At 39.4% G+C, this 27,332-nt stretch overlaps 1 protein-coding gene across 5 annotated transcripts in view; it reads left to right on the forward strand.

Moving 5' to 3' along the window:
- Window positions 1-27,046, forward strand: part of LOC147460380 (uncharacterized) — a 47,654-nt gene extending 20,608 nt beyond the window's left edge. The window contains exons 2-6 of one of the 5 annotated variants that reach the window (XM_086511467.1): window positions 19,088-19,336; window positions 19,984-20,049; window positions 20,168-20,236; window positions 26,431-26,637; window positions 26,851-27,046. In XM_086511467.1, coding sequence (XP_086367593.1) covers window positions 19,088-19,336; window positions 19,984-20,049; window positions 20,168-20,236; window positions 26,431-26,637; window positions 26,851-26,934 — 675 coding nt within the window. In that variant the 3' untranslated portion in view covers window positions 26,935-27,046. The other 4 variants (XM_086511466.1, XM_086511469.1, XM_086511470.1 and 1 more) reach the window with 4 other exon arrangements.
- The last annotated feature ends 286 nt before the right edge of the window (window positions 27,047-27,332 follow it).

Below are 27,332 nucleotides of genomic sequence, written 5' to 3' on the forward strand. Positions count from 1 at the left end.
AGCTCACAGATCAACACTACTAAAAGCACAACTTCATCGCGAGAGACTTACATAGAAAGGAAGAGCTTTTACCTATGAGTGTATTGGTAAGAATTGCAATGCAGCTTCAAACGAGGGAGACACAAAGGAATGAAACACGAGAGAGTTCACCGAGTTGTACTACAGCGTACACTCAAATTTCATTATCCAAAACTTTAGTCTAAAGCTACAAAATTGGCTTTTATACCTTATCCAAGGTATGAGAAATGAAACCCTAACTAAATGATGAGGTACAAACGATAGGAATTGCAAATAATTACAACTCTAGAAGCTCTTGTCCCCTTTTACACTCTTGGCAATTAAATGTGACACAACAAGTTTAGACTTTTTTGGAATTCAAATTAATGAATGGGGTTTTGATACAATAATTGGCTAACGGGATAAAAGGATGATAGTGATGATCTTGTTAGCTGAGCAGCTAAAATGTGGTGAAACTTTGATATCTTTTTGTTTCTCCTTTGAGGGCAGGTCTACAACGGGTAGTAGTTGGATTAGGCTGAGTGGCACCTTTGGGGTTAAGTAGTTATCATATGTATTTGTTGTTGGCAGTGTTGTTTTTTGGGATAAAGGCATTGCACCTTTGCCCCAGGTCAGACGCCAATGTCCGACCGTCCACTGTATATGCATACGCATATACAATGTATATGCATAAGCATTCCTTATTCTTCATATACACAAAGAATAAGGAGCTCCTCACCACATTCTTGGACCACATAGAGTGTTTTCTACTCTTCTCCTCCCTCGCACTCTGCACGCACCGCGTATCGCTTCTGCACCTAGCACTCTCACAAAGGTATCAGAGCTTCGGTTTTGCACAGGTGTAGTGCCACAATAGAGCCGACGGCTTTGCAATGACAAGTGTATTGATGAAAATAAATTCAAGATAAGGGAAAAGGGATCAGCTTGGCAATGTGTGCACATGGACTGACAAGTGTATTGATGGAAATAAATTCAAGATAAGGGAGAAGGGATCAGCTTGGAAATGTGTGCATATCACAGGTTTTAGAACGGTTTTGCTCGTGTACACGAAAGGTTCTACGCCGGCATTGTGTGCATACAAATTGCAGTGCAAGAGAAGCCCATATTGCAGCTTTGAATTTAGGCATGTATATTTAGCTTATATAGAGCTTGTATAGCAAGCCATTGCTAAATTTTATAGAGAAGAAGCAGGAGCAAAAAAGTGTTGCAACTCATTTTTGTTATTTTCGGCTCTCGAAACAAAGTTTTTTGCATATCTCCGTCATACGGAGTCGGATAGATATGATTCAGGAGTCTTGGTTGAGGTTTTGGCACATTCTAAATGCAATGATGATGTCTATTTTTTGAGATTTTGATCAAAATCATAGTAGGTGCAACAACAACAAGTTTGTGCTGCGTTTTTGGGTCAAAAACGGACATTTTTGACATATCTCTCACACCCGGACTCGGATATATGTGATCCAAGAGTCTATCTTGGGGTTTTGGAATGTTTTGGATGTGTTATTCATATCAAAACTTTGAAATTTTGAGCACTAAATTTTCTACAGCAACCTCGACATATCGAAGCTTGGTAGTTTGATTTCTACATTATAGAGCATTGTGCGGTTTGCATCTATGGCTATGTATGGCACACTATGGTCCTATTTCAGAGGGAATTCACCTTGCTTTTTTGTATACAAGTAATGCTTTGGGATGTGACTTTCAGATTGTTACACATTTGGATGCGGTTTGTATGCATTGTATGACTGTGTGGGGAATTCCAAAGAGTGGTTTTAGCACGATTTTGTGCAATTTATGCTATGAATATATTTGTGGATATAGTTTGAGCTAGGTATATCTCACAAGTACTAGGTTCACAGGTTTACATTGTTTTTGGATAGGTATACATCCATAGAGCCATTCGTTCAGGAGTGAGCTAGTTTGCCAGGGTTTTGGCAGTTCATGTATACCATTTGAGGATCTGTTTACTACGACATTGAATGTATGTCTATGCTTTATGCGATATTGGTTAGATTTTTTAGTTTTCACTTAGTTCAGGGGAAACTCTACAGGATTTTTCCTAGATTCTCATCATGTTTTATGCATATCTATAGTTTTACTCTCTGATGACTTAGTAATCAAGTGTTTGACTACCCATTTTGACAAGTTTTGTCAGCCTTGTACACACTCTTGCAGAACTAAAATTCCTGTATGCTTCTCTGGCTATAGATAGACAGTCACAGGTTTCACAAATTTTTGCAGGTAGTTTCTCTTGTGGGATGTGTTTTGAGCTAATTTGCTCACTACTTGCATATATCATTATGCGCTTTACGCTTAGTTGAGATGTTTGTCCCAGAGTGTATGCTTGCAATGTAGCAGATTGTGGAATCGTTCTATGCTATGTGAGCATCAATTTTGATGTGTTTGATCATGCTTTTCATGATTGTGTAGTGGTCGAGCTATCTCCCACTTTGTTGCCATTTTTAGCATGGTTTATGGTAGAGAATGTACTTGAGTTTTTGCTCGGTTTACAAGGGAGACTCTACCAGATTTCTCCCAGGTTTTTGCACCATAGTTCCCTTACATTCACTTATTGTTTCAGACATGTGTGATAGCTTAGAGTCTACAGTGATAACTCATGAGAGATGGTGGTCTCGTTCTGGCAGATATATGCAATTTTGGCATTGTGGTTATACAAGGCACATTAGGCACCATTGTTCCCGACGTATGAGGTAGAAGTGAAGATCTTATGTGTGGTGCAGTTGAGGTTTTGACACATGCTAGAGAGGTGGCTTCATATGCGAGTGATGATGATGTCACGTTTGCCTTTACCATTCCTCCTGATTACTTGTCTTTGAGAGGTGACACTTCTCCATATTGGTTGCTAGATGAGGATGTAGTCTTCCATGTCACACCACATCATGATTGGTTTAGTATCTTCTCTAGTGGAAGATTTGGTTGTGTGCACTTGGTAGATGGTCGGCATTTGACATTGCAGGTGTAGGAGATGTTTGCTTTTCATTGCCCAGTGGTGCATCATATACGCTACAACATGTGTGCTATGTTCCTCAGCTGAGACATAGTTTGATCTCCGTGAGATAGTTATTATGGGTGTCAAACACCGCTTAGAGAGCAGTCTTTGAGATGCATTGTGGTTCATTAGTGATTGCTAGAGGATCCCGTCGTGGCTTGGTATATCCTATGCATGTGTCTGAGGTTTGAGACGGCATGCTCTCAGTTTTGTTGGCATGCTTTGAGTGAGAGACAAGACATGTCTCCTTCATGGGTGAGCTCCACCATACTCATGTGATAGAGCATTTAGCTTTGTAGGGCGTTCCACTAGACTCTATAGAGACAAAGCTAGAGTGGCAGTGCTCTAGTGAGACACAGTAGGTGTTGTTAAAGTCTATGCAGATAGAGGTAGAGTAGGTTTGCTCCCTAAAGACACAGGCAAAGATGACAGACATGGAGTTCTATGATATGCTCGTGCTAGAGGCTGATGAGTTGGTGTCAGGACACATAGTTTCACCTATGGGTGAGAGGGATGTACCCATCCCAGTGTCAGTGTTGGCGCATCCATATGCGATCGGTAGTCTTAATGATGCGGTGCATGCAGATAGCACAAGGAAGGCGGCAATGCTCTAGTGAGACACAACAAGTGTTGTCAAGGTCTGTGCAGATAGAGGTAGAGTAGGTTTTCTCCCTAGAGACACAAGCAAAGATGACAGACATGGAGTTCTTTAATATGCTCATGCTAGAGGCTGATGAGTTGGTGTCAAGACAAATAGTTTCGCCTATGGGTGAGAGGGATGTACCATCCCAGTGACAGTGTTGACACATCCATACGCGATCGGTAGTCTTGATGATGCGGTACAAGCAGATAGCGTATGGGAGGCAAGTATAGCCAGTTTTTCATAGATTTTATCAACACTCGGGTGACTCATGTATGACCTACTAGTGCCGAGGCCCAACCTAGCAGCTGTAGTGGGAGCATTTGCAGCAGGTATTGTCATTCGTACAATGACTAACAATAACATGATACATAGTGGTGTTTTGCAGACCATACAAAGTTGTCTGCAGAATTTACATGCAGGATCTAGCGTGGATACGCATGTTAATCTATCACTACTAGTAGTTTAGCTAGTAGCACTCACTTTGGTGCATCGCCTTCAAGTAGGAGATTGTTGGGATAAAGGCATTGCGCTTTTTCCCAAGGTCAGACGTCCGATGTCCGACCGCCCACTCTATGTACATACCATTTCTTATTCTTCATATCAACAAAGAATAAGGAGCTCCTCACCACATTCTTGAATGTTTCTCCACCCACACAATGTGTCTTCTTCTCTTCTCCTCCCTTGCACTCTGCACGCACCGCACATTGCTTTTGCACCTAGTGCTCTCACATTGTTTATGATTGTTGATGCTTAGGGCATTGTTGGTGCATGGGTTTTCTTTGTTATTATTTTTTGTTCATATATACTTCCCACCCACAATAGTTGGTGTGGGTATTGCAAAAAAAAGAAAAAGAGTGAAGATTCTTAGTCTACATATTGGAAAGATTAATCTGTTTTTTAAAGCAATTCTCATGTTATGTGATAGTAATTTATTAAACACATCATACCCTCATGCCAGACCTGCCATGAAGGGGACAATAGACCATGAAAAACAACCAAACTAGGTCTCGCTAATAAGAGAGCCACCCTACCACAAGAGACAACACAAAGGGCCTAATCAAGATATTTTTATTTCCTTCTTCCTTTTGGTCTCACTGGCATTTCTAGTCAGCTCAAAGACACTCACTAGGAGACTAAAGAGTCAATCTTTTGCCCAAGAGGATCATTCTCTGTATCAAGTGGCTCTAAGATTTCACTGGCTCACAGAGCCTCATGCGATGACTCACAAATATTTCTCTTTTCCTCTACTTTCCCACAGTTAGTGTACCAACATCCTCAACGGTCCTCAACCATAGCCTTATCACATACTTTCTCCGATCATGTGCAAGTATTCTCCTCCAAAGAAACCTCGCTTCAATGTGTCTAGCATGCAGTGGGGAACGAAGCAAGTGCCAGGTCTTATTGATAGGCTCCAAAGCTTCCCATGTTTAGATCCACAAATTTTGGGATGGATCTGTCCATTGTTCCATTAAATGCATACCCTCATATCCAAAATGGATCTCATTTGTTGCAATTTGGGCATGAAAAGCGCATGGCCCAACCCTGAGACAATGGACTAAACATGCTCATGTAGCTATATCAAGAGGCTTTCAAAAGTGACCCATATATTACATGAGTGCATAATCTCACCGTTTGGCAAGAACTTTGGTGTCCATGGCATTGCATATTCAAAAAGAGGATGCACCCCATACCCCTCCTCTTATGACCAGTTCTTGAACTGATTGCTCAGAGGTACATGTGGCCACATAAAAGCCTTTGCTCCACCACTATGAAATTTTGTACTTCATTTTTACTACCAAACACAGTAGCCACTTAATCCCATAACCCTTGGGTCGTCATCCATCTTCCCATGAAGTATAACACTACCAATTTTGCACAACACGCTTTAAAACTCTATCAAGCAATGTCAAAACTAAAGTCAACTTGCATCACAAGGGCATCAACACCCTTATTTTGGCTTAAATTATTCACATTGTTTAGAAACTTAATTATTCAAAGGTACATGCACCCACATAAAAGCCTTTGCTCCACCGCTATGAAATGTTGTACTTCATTTTTACTACCAAACATAGTAGCCACCTAATCCCATAACCCTTGGGTTGTCATCCATCTTCCCATGAAGTATAACACTACCAATTTTTCACAACACGCTTTAAAACTTTGTCAAGCAATGTCAAAACTAAAGTCAACTTGCATCACAAGGGCATCAACACCCTTATTTTGGCTTAAATTATTCACAAAATTGGGTAACTAGGAGGTCAGCACCTTTCCAATTCTTGTTCATGTTATCCCAAAGATGGCCCACATGAATGAGCCCTTTATTGTTGACCTTCCTAGATACCTCTCTCCAGAAAGGGTGAAGCTGGAGACTGCCCACATTTGAGAGCCACGGGGGCTAATGAGAGACGGACTTGTGGAAGTATCTTATCACCTCTCCGTATTCCAATGCCTCTAAAGCTCTATTACACTTTTGAATGATCTCTCCTATTGTGCCTCCCAATCTTAATCTAGACCATTGGGGGGTGAGCATCTTGTCGTGAACCTCTAAATGTTTCCACTATCCACCCTTAGATTTAGTTTTTCCTTGTCAATCAAGTCATTTGCCATGATGGCCCATGCTTGGTCTTGCAGCGTGATTGATGTAAAGAACTTGGCACACTAGGCCTCTGCATGGATAGCAGGGTTCAGAATCCCAATACGTCCTCTCTCCACCAACCTTGTGATAGTATCCTAGCTTTCCCACTACCAAGGGGCAGTGCTTTGGTGTTATTTTTCCATAGGAATCTTTTTACCAATTTCAAGAACTCTTTCCAATTGCACTTGGCTAATTTAAGAAGCGGGTTGTTGAAGGCTATGTGCAGGATCAGAAAAGAGTTGATCACTTTGACCCTGCTTGGGAAGCAGAGCACCAAGGTATCAGAATACCTTCCCTTCAGGTACAATCTCTCGAGACCACATAGAAGGATCAAAAGAGTCATTTTCAGACAAGGAGACCAATCTAGATTTTTCAATATCACATTTTGATCCAGAGGCTAGGGTGAACATTTGAAAAATATTCAAATCCCTTCAAATAGTTTGCAAGCAGGCTTTGAGGAAGAGCAGGTAATTGTCCGAAAGAACTTAGCCAAGATCTTGTCCTTGTTTGACAAGGACCACAAATTGCAGGAGCTCGCAAGCATGAGGAAACCAATAACCGACCATCAAATAACCTCCCAAAGGGAGGAGGAAGAAGTGGTCTCTCCGCCATCCCAAAAATGTTGAGGTCCTCCAGCAATGAAGATCTCCCTATGGAAGAAGGCTCTATGGGGGGAGCCATGCCTATCGAGATCAAAATACTAGCCAGAGGGATATGCTCTAATAGATGCTCATGCTGCAAAGAGGCTAGCGAGGATCCCCTTCACGTGTTCCAATAATGTCCAACTACAAGACGCCTCACAGGTAAAATATGTAAATGGATACAAAGATTCTATTCTTCAAGAATGACTTACTCTTGGAAGGAAAGAAACGAAAAAGCCAAGCCATCTACCACCTTATATGCACACAAATTGTTCGCTTCTCCTACTTCAAACAAGTTTGAAAATCTAGGAACCAGCGTGCCGTCAAAAACGACCACTTGATTGTCAACTTTGAAGAGATTATTCAAGAAATCAGGGAAGTGATCATCTCTATTGGAAACCATAAGAACTCTGAAGAATGGACTCAAACGATCGATACCATTATGGTTCTGGTATCAACCAGCCCATAAAATGTAGTTGTCTAGTATCTCTCATCTGTGAGGGGTTCTGTAGATCTAAAAGGTATGTTATGATCCCTCAAAGCACATGACATGATTGAGGTAATTATACATTCCTTCCTGAGTGAATATAACACACCCACTCACAATTTTGGGTATGGCCAAAAAACCAAAAAATCTAAAGTCTTGGTTGTCTTTGCTTTGCATTGATGTAATAAAAAAAGATTAATCTTTTCAAAATTTAGACTAAGAAATTTCACTCTTATCTTGAGGTATACATTCAAAAGTATACCGCCTAAGTGTTTCCCTTTTATGTTTATGTAGCTAATCTCTCTTGTTTGGAGGTGATAACAACATACAAGTGCCCACCCAGTCAAGGCGCCCATCAAACCCTGTAAAAGCCTAATGACAGTCGTCTATGTCAAGTCTAAGTCAAAGATGTAATTTTTCCAATGATGTATGTAAAGGTCCATGAGAAGTTGGCCGCCGGCCACTTTAGAAAGCCCTAGGTATATAATACACTAAGGTTAGTGGGAAAGGGAGATTATTTTTTTGAAGATAAGGGACTATTGCGTTACGCACAGAGAGCTGCCTCTTTGCTCCAACTTGTAATCATCGCTACTGTGGCTACGGTAATCCAAATTCAGTTTTGTTTCTTGCATTGTGTTCCTCTTACTCTGCTCTTTCATTCAAGTGTAAGCATTCAAGATTCGGTGAAGGTTTCAAATGCATCCGTTTAGGCGTTAAATCGCTGTTTTGAGTGTTTATATGCGTATTTTATGTTGTTTTGACCCTAGGAGAGGCTTTAGGGACCCAAAAACGACCCTTTAGCATCATCCGCTTACTGTTTTTGCGTACTGTGGGACAAACGATCGCGATCTTTGTACCTCTCTAGAATGTTGTGACAGTGATAGGATATGTTCCTGACAGTCCTCTGTAGCTCCCCTTCAAGTTTCGTGCGATTCCGATATGATTTGCATGGTGAACGGGCGTGATGACTGTAGAGCTGTGTAGAAGGACATAGGTAGATTACTTGGCTTTAGTGCGTTTGATTTGCTTATAGAGTTAGTAGTTGCATCTCTTCGAGTTCACTTCATTAGGATTGACACCCTAGTGAGTTTCCATGCCTCATCCGAGTTGCTTCCCCTGTATCGATAATTTTATGTTGATGCTTGAGAGCTATGCTATGGACGTCCGTCACAGCGACCCACAAACATTGGCGCCGTTGCCGTGGAATGAATCTTAGGTGATGATTGACCGAGTGCATATTCAGAGTTTTCTTATTGTTCCAAAAGATAATTTCCATTCCATTTACATTTCAGTGAAGCATCTAGACAAGGGTTTAGTGCCTAGTGGAGTCTAGGGTCGGTGGACTGGCTAGATCTACTCTTGAGAGATATAGGGAGTCGTGAGTGAGGTTGCTTTAAGCATTTTTTCTCTTCAAATTTCTTTGTATTGATTGAGTACTGATCCATCATCCGTTTTTTATCCTGTTTGTTTTGTTTGATTCATTTTCTTATGTTCTTTCATTTTTGTACTTAGGAGTAGGATAAGTAAATCACATTCCAGTCAGATTTGGGACAAAAGACAGAGCCAAAAAACGAGAAAAACCATAACTTTGGCAAAAGGGCCACAAGACTCTGAAATTAGAAAATCTGACCAAACAGAGCTGAAATTCATTCAAATCACAAAGTGGTAGCACAAAACACTGGGAAACACTTGTCAGAGGGAGCAGACAAAATTTCATCAGATTTGGCCCAGGTACTACGATCGCGATCGGTGTACCTCAGTGTCAGAATTGTACAAGATTTGACATGTGCCTTCCTGATAAGATTCTAAACAAGTTTGTCTAAAGAAACCACACCCAAAAATATCAAAGAAATCAGGTCACTTGGGTAAAACTAGCCTGACAGACCCAGAAAACTGTAAAATCTTGACTTTTGGTGATCCAAATGCAAAAAGACTTGGGGGATAGCCTTAAAACATCAGTGTCTACAAACATGCCAAATTTGGTCTAATTTGGGCTCCAAACTACGATCGCGGTCGGTGTACCTAAGTGCCAGATTTCATCTGTGGGATCCTCAGGTGTATACAAACATAAAAGCCTAAAGGACCTAGAGCCAGAAACCTCAAAATACTTGCCAAACCATTTGAATACAGATCCAAGTCAAAAACTGCTAAACTGGCATAGAAATTGACTTTCAGACGACCAAAGCACATCAAGACTGGGAAGAAACCATACAAAGGGATAGCCTGTACACAGGAACACCCCAGATAGCTTTCAAATCCCAAAACAAACACCAAAATCAAGTCAAATTGACAGATTCAGGAAAATCAGGCACTTCAAACCAAGAAACTGCAAATTCTTGACTTTTTTGAGTCCAAATACAAAAGTGTCTGGCAGGTAGTCTTAAAATAGCCTAGTGAACAAGCTGGTGAAGTTTCATCCAATTTGGGCTCCAAACTACAATCGCGATTGGTGTACCTCAGTGCCAGATTTTGACCAGACTTTACCCACACATACACCTAGGTTATATAAGATACCAGGAGTTATCAAAATTCAAAAAAGTGACCAAAATAGCCAAAAATAGCAGACAATCAGGAAACCACTGCAGCAGACCAAGATCTGGTGAAAACTTGACTTTTTCTTGTTCAAATTCAAAAAGATTTGGGGAGTAGACTGTACACATCATTGTCTACCATATCACAAGTTTCATCCAATTTGGGCTCCAAAGTACGATCGCGATCGGTGTACCATAGTGACATTTTGAGTTGAGACTTGGTGAGTAGGTAGCTGATGACTAGACAAACAACTTTCTCAAAAGAACCAGGGTAAAAAAATCAAAAGACAGTTGTCAAATAGGGCAAACACAGATCACTGATCCTTCATACCAAAATTTTGAGAAAATTCAAGTTTTTGTGATCCAAATGCAAAGTGGGTTTGGGAATAGACTAATCATACCCATGTCTATCAACTCCTAAAATTTCATGCAAAAACGAGCTGGTACTACGATCGCGATCGGTGTACCATAGTGACATTTTGGACTGAAAATTTATGAGTAGGTAGCTGACATCTAGTGCAACATATTTTCCAAAAGGAGCAAGGTCAAAAAAGCAAAAGAAAGTGGTCAAAAGTCCTAGTTACACAATCAGGCCAATAACCGCAAAACCACCTGGGATTTGGGTTTTCATTGGTCAAAACATCTCCAAATTCAAAAATACAAAGACACTTGGTATCAAGACATCAAGGGCTAGCTACTGTGCAAAAATCTTCCAAATCTGTGACATGGGGACAACGATCGCGATCTGTGTACCTCTACATAGTGAGGGTATTTGACTTCATAAGTTTGTAGATCTACTTGAGTACATCCCAAATCTCAAGTTTGAGTGAAAAATACCCTCTAGAAGCCAAGATACAAGCCAAAGTTCCTGTGTTCTGGTCCTAAGACTGTTTTGAGTGTTGTTTCAAGTGGAGTTCACTAAAATTGCTCTAACTTTTGATAGACAACTCCAAATTGAGTCAGCTATAGCTAGGAAGAAAGCTTGGTTTTAGAGCTGAATTTTACTAGGTTTCGTAAATCCAAACTTTTAGGGTATCCCAAGACTAGTTTCCAGAGACAAAAAAGTCACAAATTCCTGACTTTTTAGAGACTTGACCAGGGGCAAAAAGGGATTGTGTGCACTAAGCCAAGGTGTTCTTATCAAGGACCATCTTGAGAGTATTGAGTGAAGCTTAAACATGACAACTCATCCATCATTAGGGTTTTCCACTCAACTCAGAGCTATGCCACCTACACAAACAGCTAGAAATACTGCAACACCCATAACAAGAGGGTTGAGACAAGACCATGAGGCTTATCAATCATATCAAGCCAAACCTCAAGGCATGGCTCATGGATATTTGTCAAGTGATCATGTAGCTCACTGGAAGCCAAACCAATCAACTAAAATGCGGGAGTTTGAAAGAGCAAAAGTGGAAATTGCTGGAGACTTAGAGGAGAAGCGTCCTCTAATCAACAAACCCAACGTGAGGTTCATCAAAACCAATGAAGCCACGAGAGTTCTAACGGATTACACTTATGATGGCCTTTATAGGTTACCTATTGGAAATCAAAACAACTTCTATAGATGTTTAAATTCCATCATTGAAGAGTTGGCAGACTACAAGAACCTCTATGCCTTCACATACATAGATGACCAGGGAGTGCAAGTTCTAATGGTAGATAAGTATGGACGAGAGTACAAACTTATCAACCCAATTGAGCTAGAAAGATATTCATTCATGGGTACTCCAATCTCTGCTTACTACTTTCAACCGAGTGTAAGCATACCAGGGTTTTTTGAGACTGATTTGCAAGAAGCTAACATTGAAACTATGGAATCAAATGGACCTCAAACATCCAAAATAGCTATTCACGGGAGTGTAGCTCCTACCTCATTGAGTGGAACCAAGAGACCACCAATTAGACTTACAAATCCATCAACATTTCCAAAATATGTCTCAAAGGGGATTCCACCAGGATTTGCTCCAAGACGAGAAGAAGGAACGAGGGATGTCTTTGTGAGAGACCCCAACACGCTAAGATACATGGTTGAACCAGAACCAATGAGACTATATCAATTGGCCAAATGTGTCAAGAAGAAGTATGATGGATTAAGGGATCCATACGTACATGCATCCTTGTTCAAACAAGTGTTAAGAGCCGAACAAGTATTTTATTTTCATACACAGTATGAGGGATTTGGCTTAACCTTGGAAGGGATAGCATTGAATTGGTTCCAACCATTGGACAAAAATGCCTTCTCAAACGTTGAACAACTGTTGCAAGAATTTGTTGTGGAGTTCTTTAAAAGGGGAATCAAGCATAACACAATGTCCCAAATCTATGCATTCAAGCAAAAAGAAGATGAGAGAGTGAAGGAAGCATCGCTACGCTTCAAACAATATATAGAGAGATGTCCGGAACGCGAGTTACCACAGGATGAAAGATTATCAATTCTCTTCATAGAGGGTTTGAAAAATGAAACTCTCAAGAAAGATTTTCACTTAAAAGGATGTACTTCCTTTGAACAAGTCACAAGAGAAGTGTTATACCTAGTTGACAAATGTAAAGCCTATGGCGAGAAAATTGGTGATACAAAGATCACTATGGATAATGCTCCTTTAGCATTTAGTGAAACCAACACAAGGCAAGTGGTTATGTATCAATTAATGACCAACCTAGATGAGCTAGCAGCCCAAGTAGCACAACGAATAAAATGGTGTGCCATTGAGCAAAAATGGACCAATCATGAGATGAGTGAGTGCTACTATAATCAAACCTACACGAGGGGGATACTATTTGGACATCAAATAGAAAAAAAAATGCCATTACCAAATCATCCATTATTTCAAAATAGGGTTGTATCAAGGGCTTCACAAAGAGCTGAGGTATCACAACCTAGGCTAGGGCAAGAACCTATGAGAAAACTCTATTCATTGAATGAGGACACTGTGATGTCCATAGCCAATCAAGAGCGTAGACCAGAGACCATTCTGGCTAAGCAAGAACAACCATCAATTGTGCCACCATTGACTCAACAAGATGCACCATGCTACAAGTGTGGAGGTAATCATTGGGCCAAGAATTGTTCTCGTGTAGAGATAATTGGATATTTTTTGGAGTGTGCCATTACACACGTTGTTCCTAATTGTCCAAAACACCCAAACAAACAGGGGAAAACAACAATGAATGTTGTGGGAGTATTACCTTCTCCAAGTGAATCAGAGGCAGAACCCAAAATTCCTGTGAAGGTAGTGACTAGAGCCCAAGCAAAAGAAAATGTTGAGGACCAAGCTAATGAGGAGAAAGATCAACAACCCAAACGAGGGGAAACAACTAGTGTGTCAGTGAGGACTGGGAGAAAATCCTGGAAAGCCAAAAGAGATAGAATTAAAACAAAAACAATTACAAATCAAACTGCACTACAAACAGAATTACAAGAGACAAAGGAGCAGTTAAAACAAGAACGGGAAAACAAAACAGTGGTGGTGAGCGATAAGAAACCAAGGAAGTCGTCTTCCGGAGGATTTGTGTTGGTAGACAAAGTCCTAGAGCCATTAGATGCTGCACTGGAAGCATATGAGGCTAGATTGAAACCCAACCAAACCCTAGAGCAACGAGGGATGAAATATCCACATGCTGAGGTAGAGACTAAGAGGTTGAAAATGTGTAAGGAATTGGTAAAACTGCACAGGCCATGATGGAGCCTGAAGCACCAATTCCACCTCCCAAAACAAAACCAAAAAGTGTTGGATTTGAAATGCCTAAGGCAAAGGTTGTTGAAACATTAACTCAAAGAAACATTGAGCTAGAATCACAAAAGGATGTGCAAGCAAAGACTACAACACAAGAAACCAACAACCTAGAAATTCAACTAGATGATCAAGTAGTGGCCAACACCACTAATGATGCAAGGTCAAGATCACAATTTATGGCACCTATCCCAGAGATAGATGAGCCATGGCCAAATGAATTGTGGGAAGCAATTAGAAGTGCAAAAGATGGAAGTGCGACTTTCCAATCTGCACCCATAACTGAGGTCAATACAGGGCATGAAGTCTATCAGGGAGACATTCAATCTCTAAACGGAGATGCAGGGACGAAAGTTTCAAACCAGAGTCCTTGAAGACCTTACCCTCATACATAGGAGAACATGAGGTAGACTCAGAGACTAGAGTGGTTCCATCTTGGAGGAAAACCATATCCAAGATGATGGATACAAAGAGTATGCAAGAGTTGATGTCAGCTCCAATACAGTGCACCATTACTGTATCTGAACTGCTTAAGATTAGACCACATGTATGGGATGAAGTAGGCAGCAATTTGGGGAAGATGGGATTAAAGATACCTCTTCAAGATCTACCCTCAAATGAACAATCAAACAAAACTCAACAAGAAAGTGCAAACGCTAAACCTGTGCCAATAAACAAGGTGGGGGAATATTGCGAAGGAGAAGAAGGAAACACCACCTTACCTGTGGAATACAAAGGAGTTAAAACATTGGATGTACTTCATAGTGGGGCTAGAGTAGGCATAGCCACAAAAGACATTTGGGAAAAATGGGGTAGACCAGCGCTTAGGAAAACTAGAATGAAGCTGCAACTCGCAGATGGATACAAGGAAAAACCTCTGGGTATCCTAGAGCAAATTATTGTGACTTCTTGTGGAATTGCAATAGTAGATTTTGGAAAAAGGAACAATTTTGATATCATTTTAGGAAGACCTTTCATGCGTCAACTTAAGATGGTTCAAGATTGGGGCTATGACTATATCTACTTGAGACATATAAAGATCACCACAAAAATAAGCATAAAAGACCATAGCTATAGAGATGTGAATAGAACTCCTTTAGAAGAAATTGACTCTACTATAATCAATGGGAAAGAGATACCTGTGTGGCTACAAACCAAACAAGAACTTTGGATGTGTGGTGCTTCGAAGTGTGGAAGCTCAGTGAAGGAGGATTGCATCCTAGAAAGATCAATGGACAATGAAGCTTACATACCGGAACCCTTTCCAGAGAAATTATTTGAACCCTTTGGATGGGATCAAATACTGGCGACTCTTGATGTGTGTGTGAATGAGGTGACCCTGACTAAACTTTGTGATGAGGAAGGGTATGATATAACTCCTGTATTTACGATAAAGATGTTGAAGAAAGCTAACGAGATTTGTGAGTGTGAAGGCAGAAAAGGTGAAACAGATAGCTACGTCAGGGAGCATGATGCCAAAGTGCACATGAAGAAAGCAGAGAAACAACGTGAATATGTCATTATTGACATACCTAAAGAAACAACAAAAGCTGTTTCAAAGAAGACGACTCCCGAAAAAGTGCAAATGAAAGTAGATGAAGGAGTTAAGCTTCCAAGTTCAACGGCAAATCTTCAACAAACGCAAGATGAAAAGAAGAACAGGGACAAGGAAGAAGATGGACTATCTCCAACGATGATCAAATTCAATTTATGCGGACAAACAGGGCTCAAGGTTACATGTTCGGCCGCAATTGATCCTTATGCTACTAAGAATCTAATGACTTATGGAACGTGGATCATGATGGGAAAGCCACCAATCAATGAGCTAGAAGAAACAGTTTACACAAGTTCAAAAATGCCGATTCCTAGCTTTGGAGTGGCAGAAGCTGTACTCAAATTGAGTACCGGGGAGTATAAAGATACTTTCCACATAATCAACTCCCATCATATTAAAGAGAGTCTGGTCCTGACAAAAAGATGGAGGAACATCTTCTTTTGACAACAATCAAAAGCTTCAACAACAACAACGGTGAGACTCCATGAAGCTTCTCAAATCCATGCAGAGAAGAAATCGCCAACCATCACAGAAAAAGTTAAAGCAAAGGTAAACATTGAAGTATATCAACCTCGCCACAAGACTTTACCTTCAACGAGCTTCCATAAAATTTCCCACGAAGCCTCTACATCAAGAGCCACAGCATCAACAATGCAATGGAAACCAAAGAAAAAACTCTATCAACCAAAGTTTCCATCACAAAAAAGCATCCAGAAGAAGCCGAAGAATGTCAACCAACTGTTGGTATCCAAAGAGCACATCCAAGTCAAAGACCCAGTTTGGATACATGAAACACGGGTTCAACCACAACAACAAAAGGTGACAAGGTGGATAGCATCAAATGAGTCAATCATTTCTCAAGGCTACTTCCAAGGAAACACTAATGTTTGGGCCAAAAAGCCTAAAGTAACAGCCTGGACCTACTCACCTCAACCAACGAGTTCTACAAGGAACAAGACGCGCTATCAACGAAATACAAAATACTCAGGCAAGCGAAAGAACACCAACAAAAGGCAAACAAAAAGACCTTCCAAGCAGGCAACGCGAAAAGTTTGGGTACCGAAATCAGACTTCAACGAAGATACCCAACACAAACAGGTGAATCAGCGGATGATTCCAGTGAAGTTACTTGAAGCACAAGGATTCTATGAAGGTAACACCCAAATATGGTTACCCAAAGTAGTTGCTCAACCTAGAGCCACTAAGACCAACCAAGTAGCGAAGGACCCCACACAAAGACAATCAACAACAACAAAGAGCCAATGGAGACTAAGCACAACCAAGGGAGAAACAACCTCAAAATGGATCCCTCGTCTTCTACTACAAAAGCAAGGCTTTTACAATGGTAATAGTCAAGTATGGATACAAAAGCCTAGTGTCCATCAAGTCAAGGGAGCAACTCATGAAGCAAGAACAAAGTGGGTCCCAAAGCCACTATTGAAAACTCAGGCTCCTCACAAAGAAGGAAAAGTAAAGGTACAACAATGCGGCCTCCTTACGGAACATCCCATGCACCAAAAGAAGCTAGAGGAGTCGAAGTATGCCAACTTACTTGAAAAGATGGTGGCATCCAAAGACCAACACAATGATAGAGACCTTAATCTCAAGAACTTATGGCATTGGGTTTCAGGCCATGAACAGGTAAGTCCAAGTCGCCATTAAAAATACATGGCATAAAACTCAAGAGTCGGGCAGCTGAGCCACTAAATGAGCAAGGCATTAGTCCCAAAGCTTCAAGTAATATTCTCTGTGGTGTAAGAGTCTTAGCTATTCTAGGTACTGCTCAAGGTGGAGGAGTTGAGCATATTTATGTTGTGTTGCTCATGCTGGTATAGGTGCGCATAAGAGTCCAAGTCTATGTATTTTAAGTTTGGTAAAGTGAAAAAGAGAGTCCAAAAGACACTCACGCACTGTACATAGTGAGTAATGAGTGGAGAAGCTTCAACATCAAAAACCCTTCTTGGAAATGTGGGAGCTATTGAGATGTCCTTGGATATCACATGCGCTACATTTGTTCCTTGAAGCACCCAACAACTCATTTTTCACACCGCATGATTTTCTTGAAAGAACTCTTGTGTGCATATAGAGTGTCCCATAATTGGCACTTGCATTACGCACTCTTACTTTATTTCTCCCAAGCACTCACATTGCATGAACGGGTACTCAACTTCCAAGTGTTCAACCCCAATAAGAGCGTATACCAAAGACATTTTTTCCCATTGGGTTTTTCCCTTTGGTCATTCAGAGATAAAGACTTGGGGCCACATTGTTCTCAACTACGCTTCGACAAGAGCAGCTCTTATCTTCAAAGATACCAACAAAGCTCTATTGACAAAGTGTCAAACAAAATCAAATTGGAGATGCCAGTGCACACACGTCAAACTCTCAAACATTTTGAGGTACGAGCTCCAATAAAAAGTCAATTGCACAAGGAAGCAAACTATCCAAAGAAGCAGGTATCATCGACCAAGATGGAAAGGTAAATCAGGACGTGCAACAACATGCACAAATGCCTCGTCCACAACATCCAAATCACGAAGAACACATGTTCATCCATCAAAGGCAAATGGGCACCCCATTTGAACAAGCAAAACATGCCAGGTATAACTCAATCAAGGAAGGGGGGAGTCTCATCAACAAGAAGACTAGACTACAAATGGTCGTGTAAAGAGACGACACGAGCTAGGCAGGGGGGAGTGTTTGGAGGTGATAACAACATACAAGTGCCCACCCAGTCAAGGCGCCCGTTGGGTCAGCCGGCCAAAGTTTTGATGTGGTCACATTATTTTTCCAATGTTTAATACATCAAACCCTGTAAAAGCCTAATTATAGTCGTCTATGTCAAGTCTAAGTCAAAAATGTAATTTTTCCAATGATGTATGTAAAGGTCCATGAGAAGTTGGCCGCCGGCCACTTTAGAAAGCCCTAGGTATATAATACACTAAGGTTAGTGGGAAAGGGAGATTATTTTTTGAAGATAAGGGACTATTGCGTTACGCATAGAGAGCTACCTCTTTGCTCCAACTTGTAATCATCGCTTCTGTGGCTACGGTAATCCAAATTCAGTTTTGTTTCTTGCATTGTGTTCCTCTTACTCTGCTCTTTCATTCAAGTGTAAGCATTCAAGATTCGGTGAAGGTTTTAAATGCATCCGTTTAGGCGTTAAATCGCTGTTTTGAGTTTTAAATGCGTATTTTATGTTGTTTTGACCCTAGGAGAGGCTTTAGGGACCCAAAAACGACCCTTTAGCATCATCCGTTTACTATTTTTGCGTACTGTGGGACAAACGATCGCGATCTTTGTACCTCTCTAGAATGCTGTGACAGTGATAGGATATGTTCTTGACAGTCCCCTGTAGCTCCCCTTCAAGTTTCGTGCGATTCCGATATGATTTGCATGGTGAACGGGTGTGATGACTGTAGAGCTGTGTAGAAGGACATAGGTAGATTACTTGGCTTTAGTGCGTTTGATTTGCATATAGAGTTAGTAGTTGCATCTCTTCGAGTTCACTTCATTAGGATTGACACCCTAGTGAGTTTCCATGCCTCATCCGAGTCGCTTCCCCTGTATCGATAATTTTATGTTGATGCTTGAGAGCTATGCTATGGACGTCCGTCACAGCGACCCGCAAACATCTCTCTCTCTCTCTCTCTCTCTCTCTCTCTCTCTCTCTCTCTCTCTCTCTCTCTCTCTCTCTCTCTCTCTCTCTCTCTCTCTCTCTCACAGACACACACACACACACACACACATTTCACACATCACTCACACTCCTTGGATAGTTGGATGCTTTTTATTATTTTTATAACATCATCATTCATCACAATGCAAAGCAGGTTGATTCAGTTCCTAATATCGAAGCGGAGATGAGCACCAACAATAGCCCCTTAATAAACATCTTTGATGATGGAGATCGCTCGGATCAGAAAGTCAACAATGCAAATTTGCAAACAGCCCCCACGACAAAACCATCAACGGAGACATCTCCCAGCGTTGAACCTCAACTTTTAGCTTCAAAGCAAGACTACATTCATGTCCGAGCAAGGAGAGGCCAAGCCACAGATAGTCATAGCCTTGCTGAAAGGGTATGCTCTCTCTCTCTCTTTCTCTCTCTCTCTCTCTCTCTCTCATACACACACACACACACAGTTTTATTTTCGTTGTAGATAATCAAAGGATTTGTCAGCGCCTGATGGTTTCTTGCATGCTATATTTGGTGAACACAACAACCTTGGTAGAACTTGTGAAATCTCACTCGTTTGATCTTAGTGGCTTTTTCTTTTGTAAACATCTCAATTAACTACTTTACATACCTAATACAAACTTTGTATGAAGGCATATTTAAAGAGCATCTTAAAGATGATATATTTGGCTTGCTACTTACCCTTTTACTAGGTATAGAAAGAGGGAGAGTACTTCTCACACATCAGCCCAAGGATGGGTAATTAGCTAGGAAAGAAGGCATTTCCATACACACATACAAAGCTAGTTGTGACCCCCTTATTCTAAGAGGCCTTGAGAGAGAGAGAGAGAGAGAGAGAGAGAGAGAGAGAGAGTGGGAGAGGACTCAAGGAGCTATGTTTACATAAGAGGTTGGTGTCTTTATGTACATCATTCAAGGTTCTTTTGTACTTTTTCTTTACATTGCACTTAGTAATGAACATGATTAGATCATTAAAAAAATTCATGATGTCTTATACCAATGTGAAAGGAAAAACTTTGCAATGTTCAGGTTAGACGAGAAAAAATAAGCGAGCGAATGAAATTCTTGCAAGACTTGGTTCCAGGATGCAACAAGGTATATCACAATTTATTGGATTTGTAAGTTGCAATTTTGGGACTTCTATTCTGTGTTTTTTTTAATGTGTATATAATCCTACTTACAAGATATTATGTGTTGTTAAAATTTTACATAGATAACAGGTAAGGCAGTGATGCTCGATGAGATAATTAACTATGTGCAATCATTACAAAGACAAGTGGAGGTATGTATATTGGTTTAGAAACTGATGCAAAACATTCATTGTGTTCCTTTCATTATTGAGATGAGGTAAAGTGATGGAGGAGATTCTACAATAGGTTACATAATATAGCCCATTAAAAAAAGATACTCATTAAATAATTGTAGAGTTTTTTAAATAATGTTGTTGTCACCCTAGGTAGCTACACTTGTATCAGCTATCACTAGTAGCAACTAATCCATATATAAGGAGAAGATACTAATTAAAATCATGGTTTCTTAATAGGTCCTATCATGCACATCAAATCATGGTTGATGTGGCCAAAGAGCCATAGATAACCTTGGTAAAGTTTTGCACCTTAAATGTATCAATATGTTGTGAGACTCACTTACTATAAGACCTTTTTTTATGTAGCAATGCGGGCATTCCTACCTCTGATGTTACAAAAGAACGTCCATGAGTGCTACTAAGACCTTATTGTAGCATATGTCAAGTGATATTGCCCTTCTTTAGAATAATTGACTAATGTACAGAAGTTCATGCAAACTTTTTTTTTTGGCAATTCTCACATTCTGTGAGAGTATTTTATATTACTAAAACTAAAATTCCCCCACTGGGTCACACTCTAGATGGACACCTTGTGCTCACATGGTGTTCACGTTGCTAGGGCTCTTTCCCTTGGACATTCGAGTGCATCCTCCTCCTGTGGTGTATGCGGCCCTTGCCCGACCATGTAACATGGCTAATATTTGGAAGGGATAATCACCTCCCCCTATGGGCCCTCTGGTATGTCAGAAACAAAAGGTCTACAAAACATGAGTGGGAAATGCACCAAAATAAGAATTGTGTACAATGGTGACTTTGAAACTACTAGTAAGTGAGTTGGCTAGATAAGTGGCCATCATTCTTCGTAGGTAGACCGTGTCAATCCTTGGAAAAATTGGCATCTTGTGTATACATAATCATGGTATTCTCCCTTGGGGTGTCGCCCATAAATATATTAATATAACATGTAAGTTCAACATAAGGGGTCTTTAAACCATAGATTTTACCCTTATTTAACATGCAATAGGGTACTAAATAAAGGAGTTCTAGGCAGATTGAATAGGAAGGTATGGAAAATCTATGGGTAAGGGGTTTTTAAAATATGCTTTGAATGCATGTGATAAAAAGGGTTTACATATATGACCCACCCCGAGTATTCTTCATACTGACGAACAAGCAATATGTGACCTTCCGTGCTCCCTTGTTCCAAATGTAGGAAGGCTTTTACCTATACTTGAGTAGGATTCTCCTTTGGCAACATTGGTGCATTTTCATGTTTACCTTCCCCGATAACCTTGATCTGTTAGGAAATTAGTCATTCTAAACTTCTAGGCATGGAATTTGTTCTTGTCTAACTTCTCACTGACAATAGCATTGATTCCATCATTGTTAGATATGTTTGCAGAAAATCAAAGGTCTACAAACCGTGTAGTGGAGCACAAATTATATTTATCTATCATAGCCTATAACCACAATAAGCATACAAACACCCAATAAAATGCTTCACACTACTTTATAGTGGCTATGAAAAGTGCAACACCAATTGAGCTTTGTGAGAATGTAAGATTTGCAAAAACCCAAACCTTGGGTTCTTATATGTGAATGCTTTGAATCTCTACAGCAAAGGCCAAAACATGCCCAAAACTAAAATCTAGCAACACAAGTTCATTTCGAAGGACTCAAAAAATTCCTAGCCGCATGATCTCCCAAAGAAGTCACCCAAATCAAAGATTGTTTTTGATACCTCCCAAGAAACCTAGGGATGAGTGTAGCACTACCGACACACGAGGGAGAAATGAGAAAGGATAATAAAAAAGTCCTTATGCTCAACCGCTTATTTTGATGCTCTATTGCCAGCTCGTAGCTTGAGCTTACATGTAGAAATGGAGGTTGTATGCTTATTATGCTTTCTACCTTCATCATGGGACACGTGTGTGATTGCAAAATATAAATTTTGCACCTCTTTGCTATGCCACATACATTGATGGTGTGGCTAAAAGATTTCTTTTAGAGGAGATTATTTGAAATTATGTTGATCAAGGAAACCAAATTGCAACTTTCTACCTTTATCAGGAGACTAAAATGAAAAATTTATTGAACAAGGCAAGCCAAATGCAGCTTTTACTAATGTGAAATGGTAGAAAATCTTTCATGGGAAGGTTCGATAGAATAAGTAAGTTTTGTGGAAAATTGTAGTAAATCTTGCGATAAGAAAGACATTGAGTGCTATCATTTCAAGAAAAAGGGCCATATTAAGGAGGATTGTTGGAAGGAAAAGAAGGAAAAGTGAGAGGATCTCAAGAAAGAGGTTAAGAGAAAGGTGAAGGTTGAAGAAGTCAATGTAGTCACCAATGATAATGGTGACATCTTGTTGGTCTCTTCATCACCCTCATGTTTGCTAACAAGCAAAACGTTAGATATAGGACTCTAGCATATCCTTGTTTTTTCATAGAGAGTGGTTGTCTACATATGATAGTACACATGGACACATTCACTTGGGCAAAAATATTTCTTGTGATAGCTGGTGTAGGAGATTATATATGAGGCTTGCCAAATGGTCTGGTCCTATGTATGCTATCATGAATATGAAACATGTGCCAAACAAACCTCCCCAAGAATATTATTTGTGATAGGCATTTGGATGGTTATGGCAATCATACACGCTTTGGCAATAACACATGGAAGATTCAAAAGGGATATTTTGTCTTGTGTAGAGACAATAACTTGTGGATGCTTTATTGGTTGTATCTATATATAGTTCAAATTAGGTTGTAAACATAAGTGCAAATAGTTAAATGCCTCTATGTGGCATAAACGGTTAGATCATTTGAGCCAACATGGAATGAAAATATATCCCTCTATCTTGTTTACTTACATATCTATGTTCCAATAAACAATAGGCCCCATCTTTCTAAATACTACAAGAAGAACACCTCTACCCTAAGAGGCCCCAATATCACTGCATATGCTAGATTTCTCCACGAGTATACAAAATAGAAATGAGATGATAACCATAGATTAAGGATCGTCTGACTTGGATGCTTAACTAGCATAATAGTCAAATCACCCTCTTCCAACTAAATTTCCTCCACTGCGTCTCCCTCTCTCTCTCTCTCTCTCTCTCTCTCTCTCTCTCTCTCTCTCTCTCTCTCTCTCTCTCTCACACACACACACACACACACACACACACACAAAGGACTCATAGAAGCTAGATATTGAGCTTGTAATGGATGCAAGCCATCAAAAAGCAGTTTGAAAGATGGTATGCAACATGATTTCTTCATGATGCATCACAAGAGCCTATAGTGACTGAGGATTTCCTTCATACTAATATATCATGCCATGGGAAAAAGAAGGAGGCTCGCCCTTCATGTATCACACCACACACATTTCCCCTTGGGGGGTCACTTGCAAAATACATGCTATGTAAACATAGCACATAGAGAGCACATCATGATCTCAACTAAGAGGTTATTTATACCCACAAAGGGGGCATACACATATTGAACTAGGAAAGGGTGTGTTATATTCATGATACATCTAGAGAAATGGGGTGTTTTGAATTAGTCCTTGGACGCGCATGGTATGGAGGGTTTACATGTAGTGGACACCTCCATCATTTCCCCCAATTACAAAAGAATGTTCTTCAATAAGAGTGGAGAACATAGATATCGATACATGCTTGATTTTGTCCCCTTCTTTGAAATCTGGCTTAAGCTCCCATCCTTTCCATGCAAACAAGGTTTTGGGGCACTAGGAAAGAGTCCCTTCATAAATGTTTTTGTCAAGGTGTCTGTATACCTTAAGCATCAAATCTGTTTGACTAGCTTAACATACAGCACGTGAAGTATTTCATTTGGTCCCATTGATATATGAAGAAAGGACAAAAGCATGATTGTGTTTTTTAGTACATAAGTCCATGGGGATGCTCAGCTTAGTTTGTCATCATAGAATTGAGATAGAACCGTAGAAAATCTCACAAGAGATATGTAGAGGCTCCAAAAGCAAAGTGGCCTAAAAGAGTCATGAAAATGAGTTGTGCAAGTGGATTAGACCACCATGTGATTTGACCTTATTCCAAGTAGGAAAAAGTCACAGTGAGATATGGTCGTCCTAGAAAGGTCCAAACAAAACTCCGTAATTACCTTAGAAAGGGCATGTTGATCTATCACAATGGCTATAAAAAGGGTGTACAATGTCTAATCATATGTCATTGAGGGTATATGTTGAGATGAACTTAAAATGCATACATATAGTCTTCCATATCATCCATAGTGCAATAATAGACACTATGGGCAGGACACTATGTCAAAAGTAATCTCTTAAGGATGTAAGGCAAATGCATGAATAATCTGTGGCAAAATATCCAAGGTGCAAAGCATGTATCAAAGCTATATCATCAAGAAGAAAAAAGGGTTTTCACCCGAGTCACTTTCCTAATTTCTAATCACGGTGTGCACTTGGATTAAGCCATTCAACTTTCAAATGATTTAAACGTTCGTCACCTAACTACCCATGATAGCTACACCTCCTCAAGTGTACACACCATCATGGGCACCTTATGAAGGTGTGTCCAGGACTAGTTGTGCACATTATGGCACATGTGCATCATATGTGGTTGCATATACATCCACAATGAATGGGCTAGGTGCATGTGTGAAAAACCTAGAATAAAGAGCTAGTGTTGGATATTTCTATTACCTCTATCACATTCTAAGCCTATTATGTAATTTGCAAGGTATTATATTTCAGTGATCACCAAATGATTTGTCCAAAATGATGGTGTAGACAAAGAGGGTCCTCCCAAAAAAGTAAAATCAAGAAAAATGATCTTGTCAATGTCTAAACTCAAAGCAAAAATTGGTAGCCACATCTTCAGGCATTCATATACCTGCCTCTTATTGCTTGGTTGATATCAAGCCAAAGAAAATCCCTCATGGTTTCTCAAATAACCATGTGAGAATGTGGTCAAAACTACAAAGGCTAAAATACTTTTGATTTAAAAAGGTGAGGATAATGTCATCAAATGAGGGCTAGAGTGCAATTAATATTTTTTGCTTTGCTCTTGTTAGAGGTTTTCATCAAATAGGAAGTCAATGAGAAATTGGATCCTGAAGTTGAGCCAATAGTCAAGATGAATAGACTTGATCACTAGTTTCACATTGCTCATTTTTACCTTGGATAAAATCTATAAAATGGCACATTACCAATTCTTGAGCTATGCTAGAACCTAAACTAGAAAGATTTTCTTGCACATGGACAATCTCTATATAGTGATACTGCAACATGAATCTCAACTCTAGAGAGTGTGCCACATTATGATGGGATTTGGAATAGAGAATTAGAACTTTTAGGCTTGTAGAATCATAGTCAAGCCACAATGGGAAAGAGAGCTAGCAATAGGTGAATTCCCTGTTCCCAGGATAGAGTTGACTTTAGGAAGGGAGCTATTATCCACAAATAGGGAACCAATTGCTAGTATTATCATCTCTACAGTAATCTAAGTTTGAATTTTCATATTTCTTGTGTTTCTTCTTAATTCTTATAGTATGAATGTGTAATATGAATGGAATCACAATCATGTTCTATACCTTCGAATAACATTATATATCATAAGTAAAATGGCTGAAACTTTAATTTCAGCATTTGTATTGTGTAGGTTTATAGTAATCAAATTAACCATCTCATCTCTTTAGCATAATGTTTCAATAACACATTCTTAAATTCTTCAAGGATAAAGTTAGCTAAATTTCTAGCTAAGAAGATAAACCAAAATTTTATTTGGCACAAAATCTTATTTATTCAACATCAAGACAACAAAGCGACAAATTTATTAATAATCGTTTGTCGCTTTTTGTATCACATGATTCACACCTTCCACTAAGTATAGCTAGATACCAAAATAGATGAATTCATATGTGCATGGTGACAAACTAGGACAAAATTATGGCACCAAAAAGTTGTGTCTTGCAAATATATAGGTTAACAATTCCTGTTCCAATTTGAACACTCCATAAATAGTAAGATCGCCATTTCAGGTGTAGATAGGATGTTCAAAGAAATAATTTTTCTATACGTTCTTTTTACATCAATTTATTTAATACATATGTATCAAGTATCTTTGAAGGAAATTCATACAACTGCTAAATTTTGTGCATTTTGGTGTTGTGTAGTTTTTATCAATGAAGTTATCAACAATAAGCTCTCCTCCTAGAGATGATTATGATGCAACCCCCTTTGTTAGCAATCCAAATGCTCAATTGATGCATCATATAAGCCAAACAAGCATGATCGGAAATGTAAATCATGATCAACATCCTCATCGCAATCAACTTCAACACCAGCATCTATCAATTCCTCTTGTATTGGACATGCAACAGGTATTTATTGGAGCATCTCTTTATGACTCTCAAGTTTTAGATGAAACACATTTTTCACGAACAATAGTTATTTTCCATAAAGATAATTTCTTATTCAGTTCATTTGTTCTTGCTTAATTTAGTCAAATTATTGGTAATTGATGAATTCTTAAACTAAGTTCATTCAACTAACTGAACTTTTCATTGGTTTTTAAATAGCAACATGTGGTACAGGAATCACCAGCCACAGGTGGAGCTCATGTTTGGGAAGATGAACTTCAAAGCTTAGTACAAAGGGGATATCCTAATTCCTCCTAAATTTTGTGCAATCTAGAATCACTATTTGTAAAAATGACATTTTCAATGTAATCAAACTCAATTATTTATTAATTTTTTGAAATTCATGATTTTTTTATCTTGAAACAAATCCCATGGTTGTAACAAAAAATTCTTCAGTTGTATTTGTCGTGCTATTAAGAATTATTGATCCTTCTCATGTATAAGGGAATTTAGCTTCTATTACTATGTTCAAAATCTGTACAAGGTTATATACAACAAGTACATTACCTTCTTTAAGTCTATTTAGATGTGTATACCATTCCACATCTTGGCTATCTAGAAAATACATAATAGTCTATATTTCTTTATTAAAACAAGATTTACAAAAGGAGAAAAAATAACACTTGAATCTACAAATATTTATCTTTATTAAAATT

The sequence above is a fragment of the Adiantum capillus-veneris genome, chromosome 4 (assembly GCF_014529385.1).
Source record: "Adiantum capillus-veneris isolate H3 chromosome 4, ASM1452938v2, whole genome shotgun sequence".
NCBI lineage: Eukaryota > Viridiplantae > Streptophyta > Polypodiopsida > Polypodiales > Pteridaceae > Adiantum > Adiantum capillus-veneris.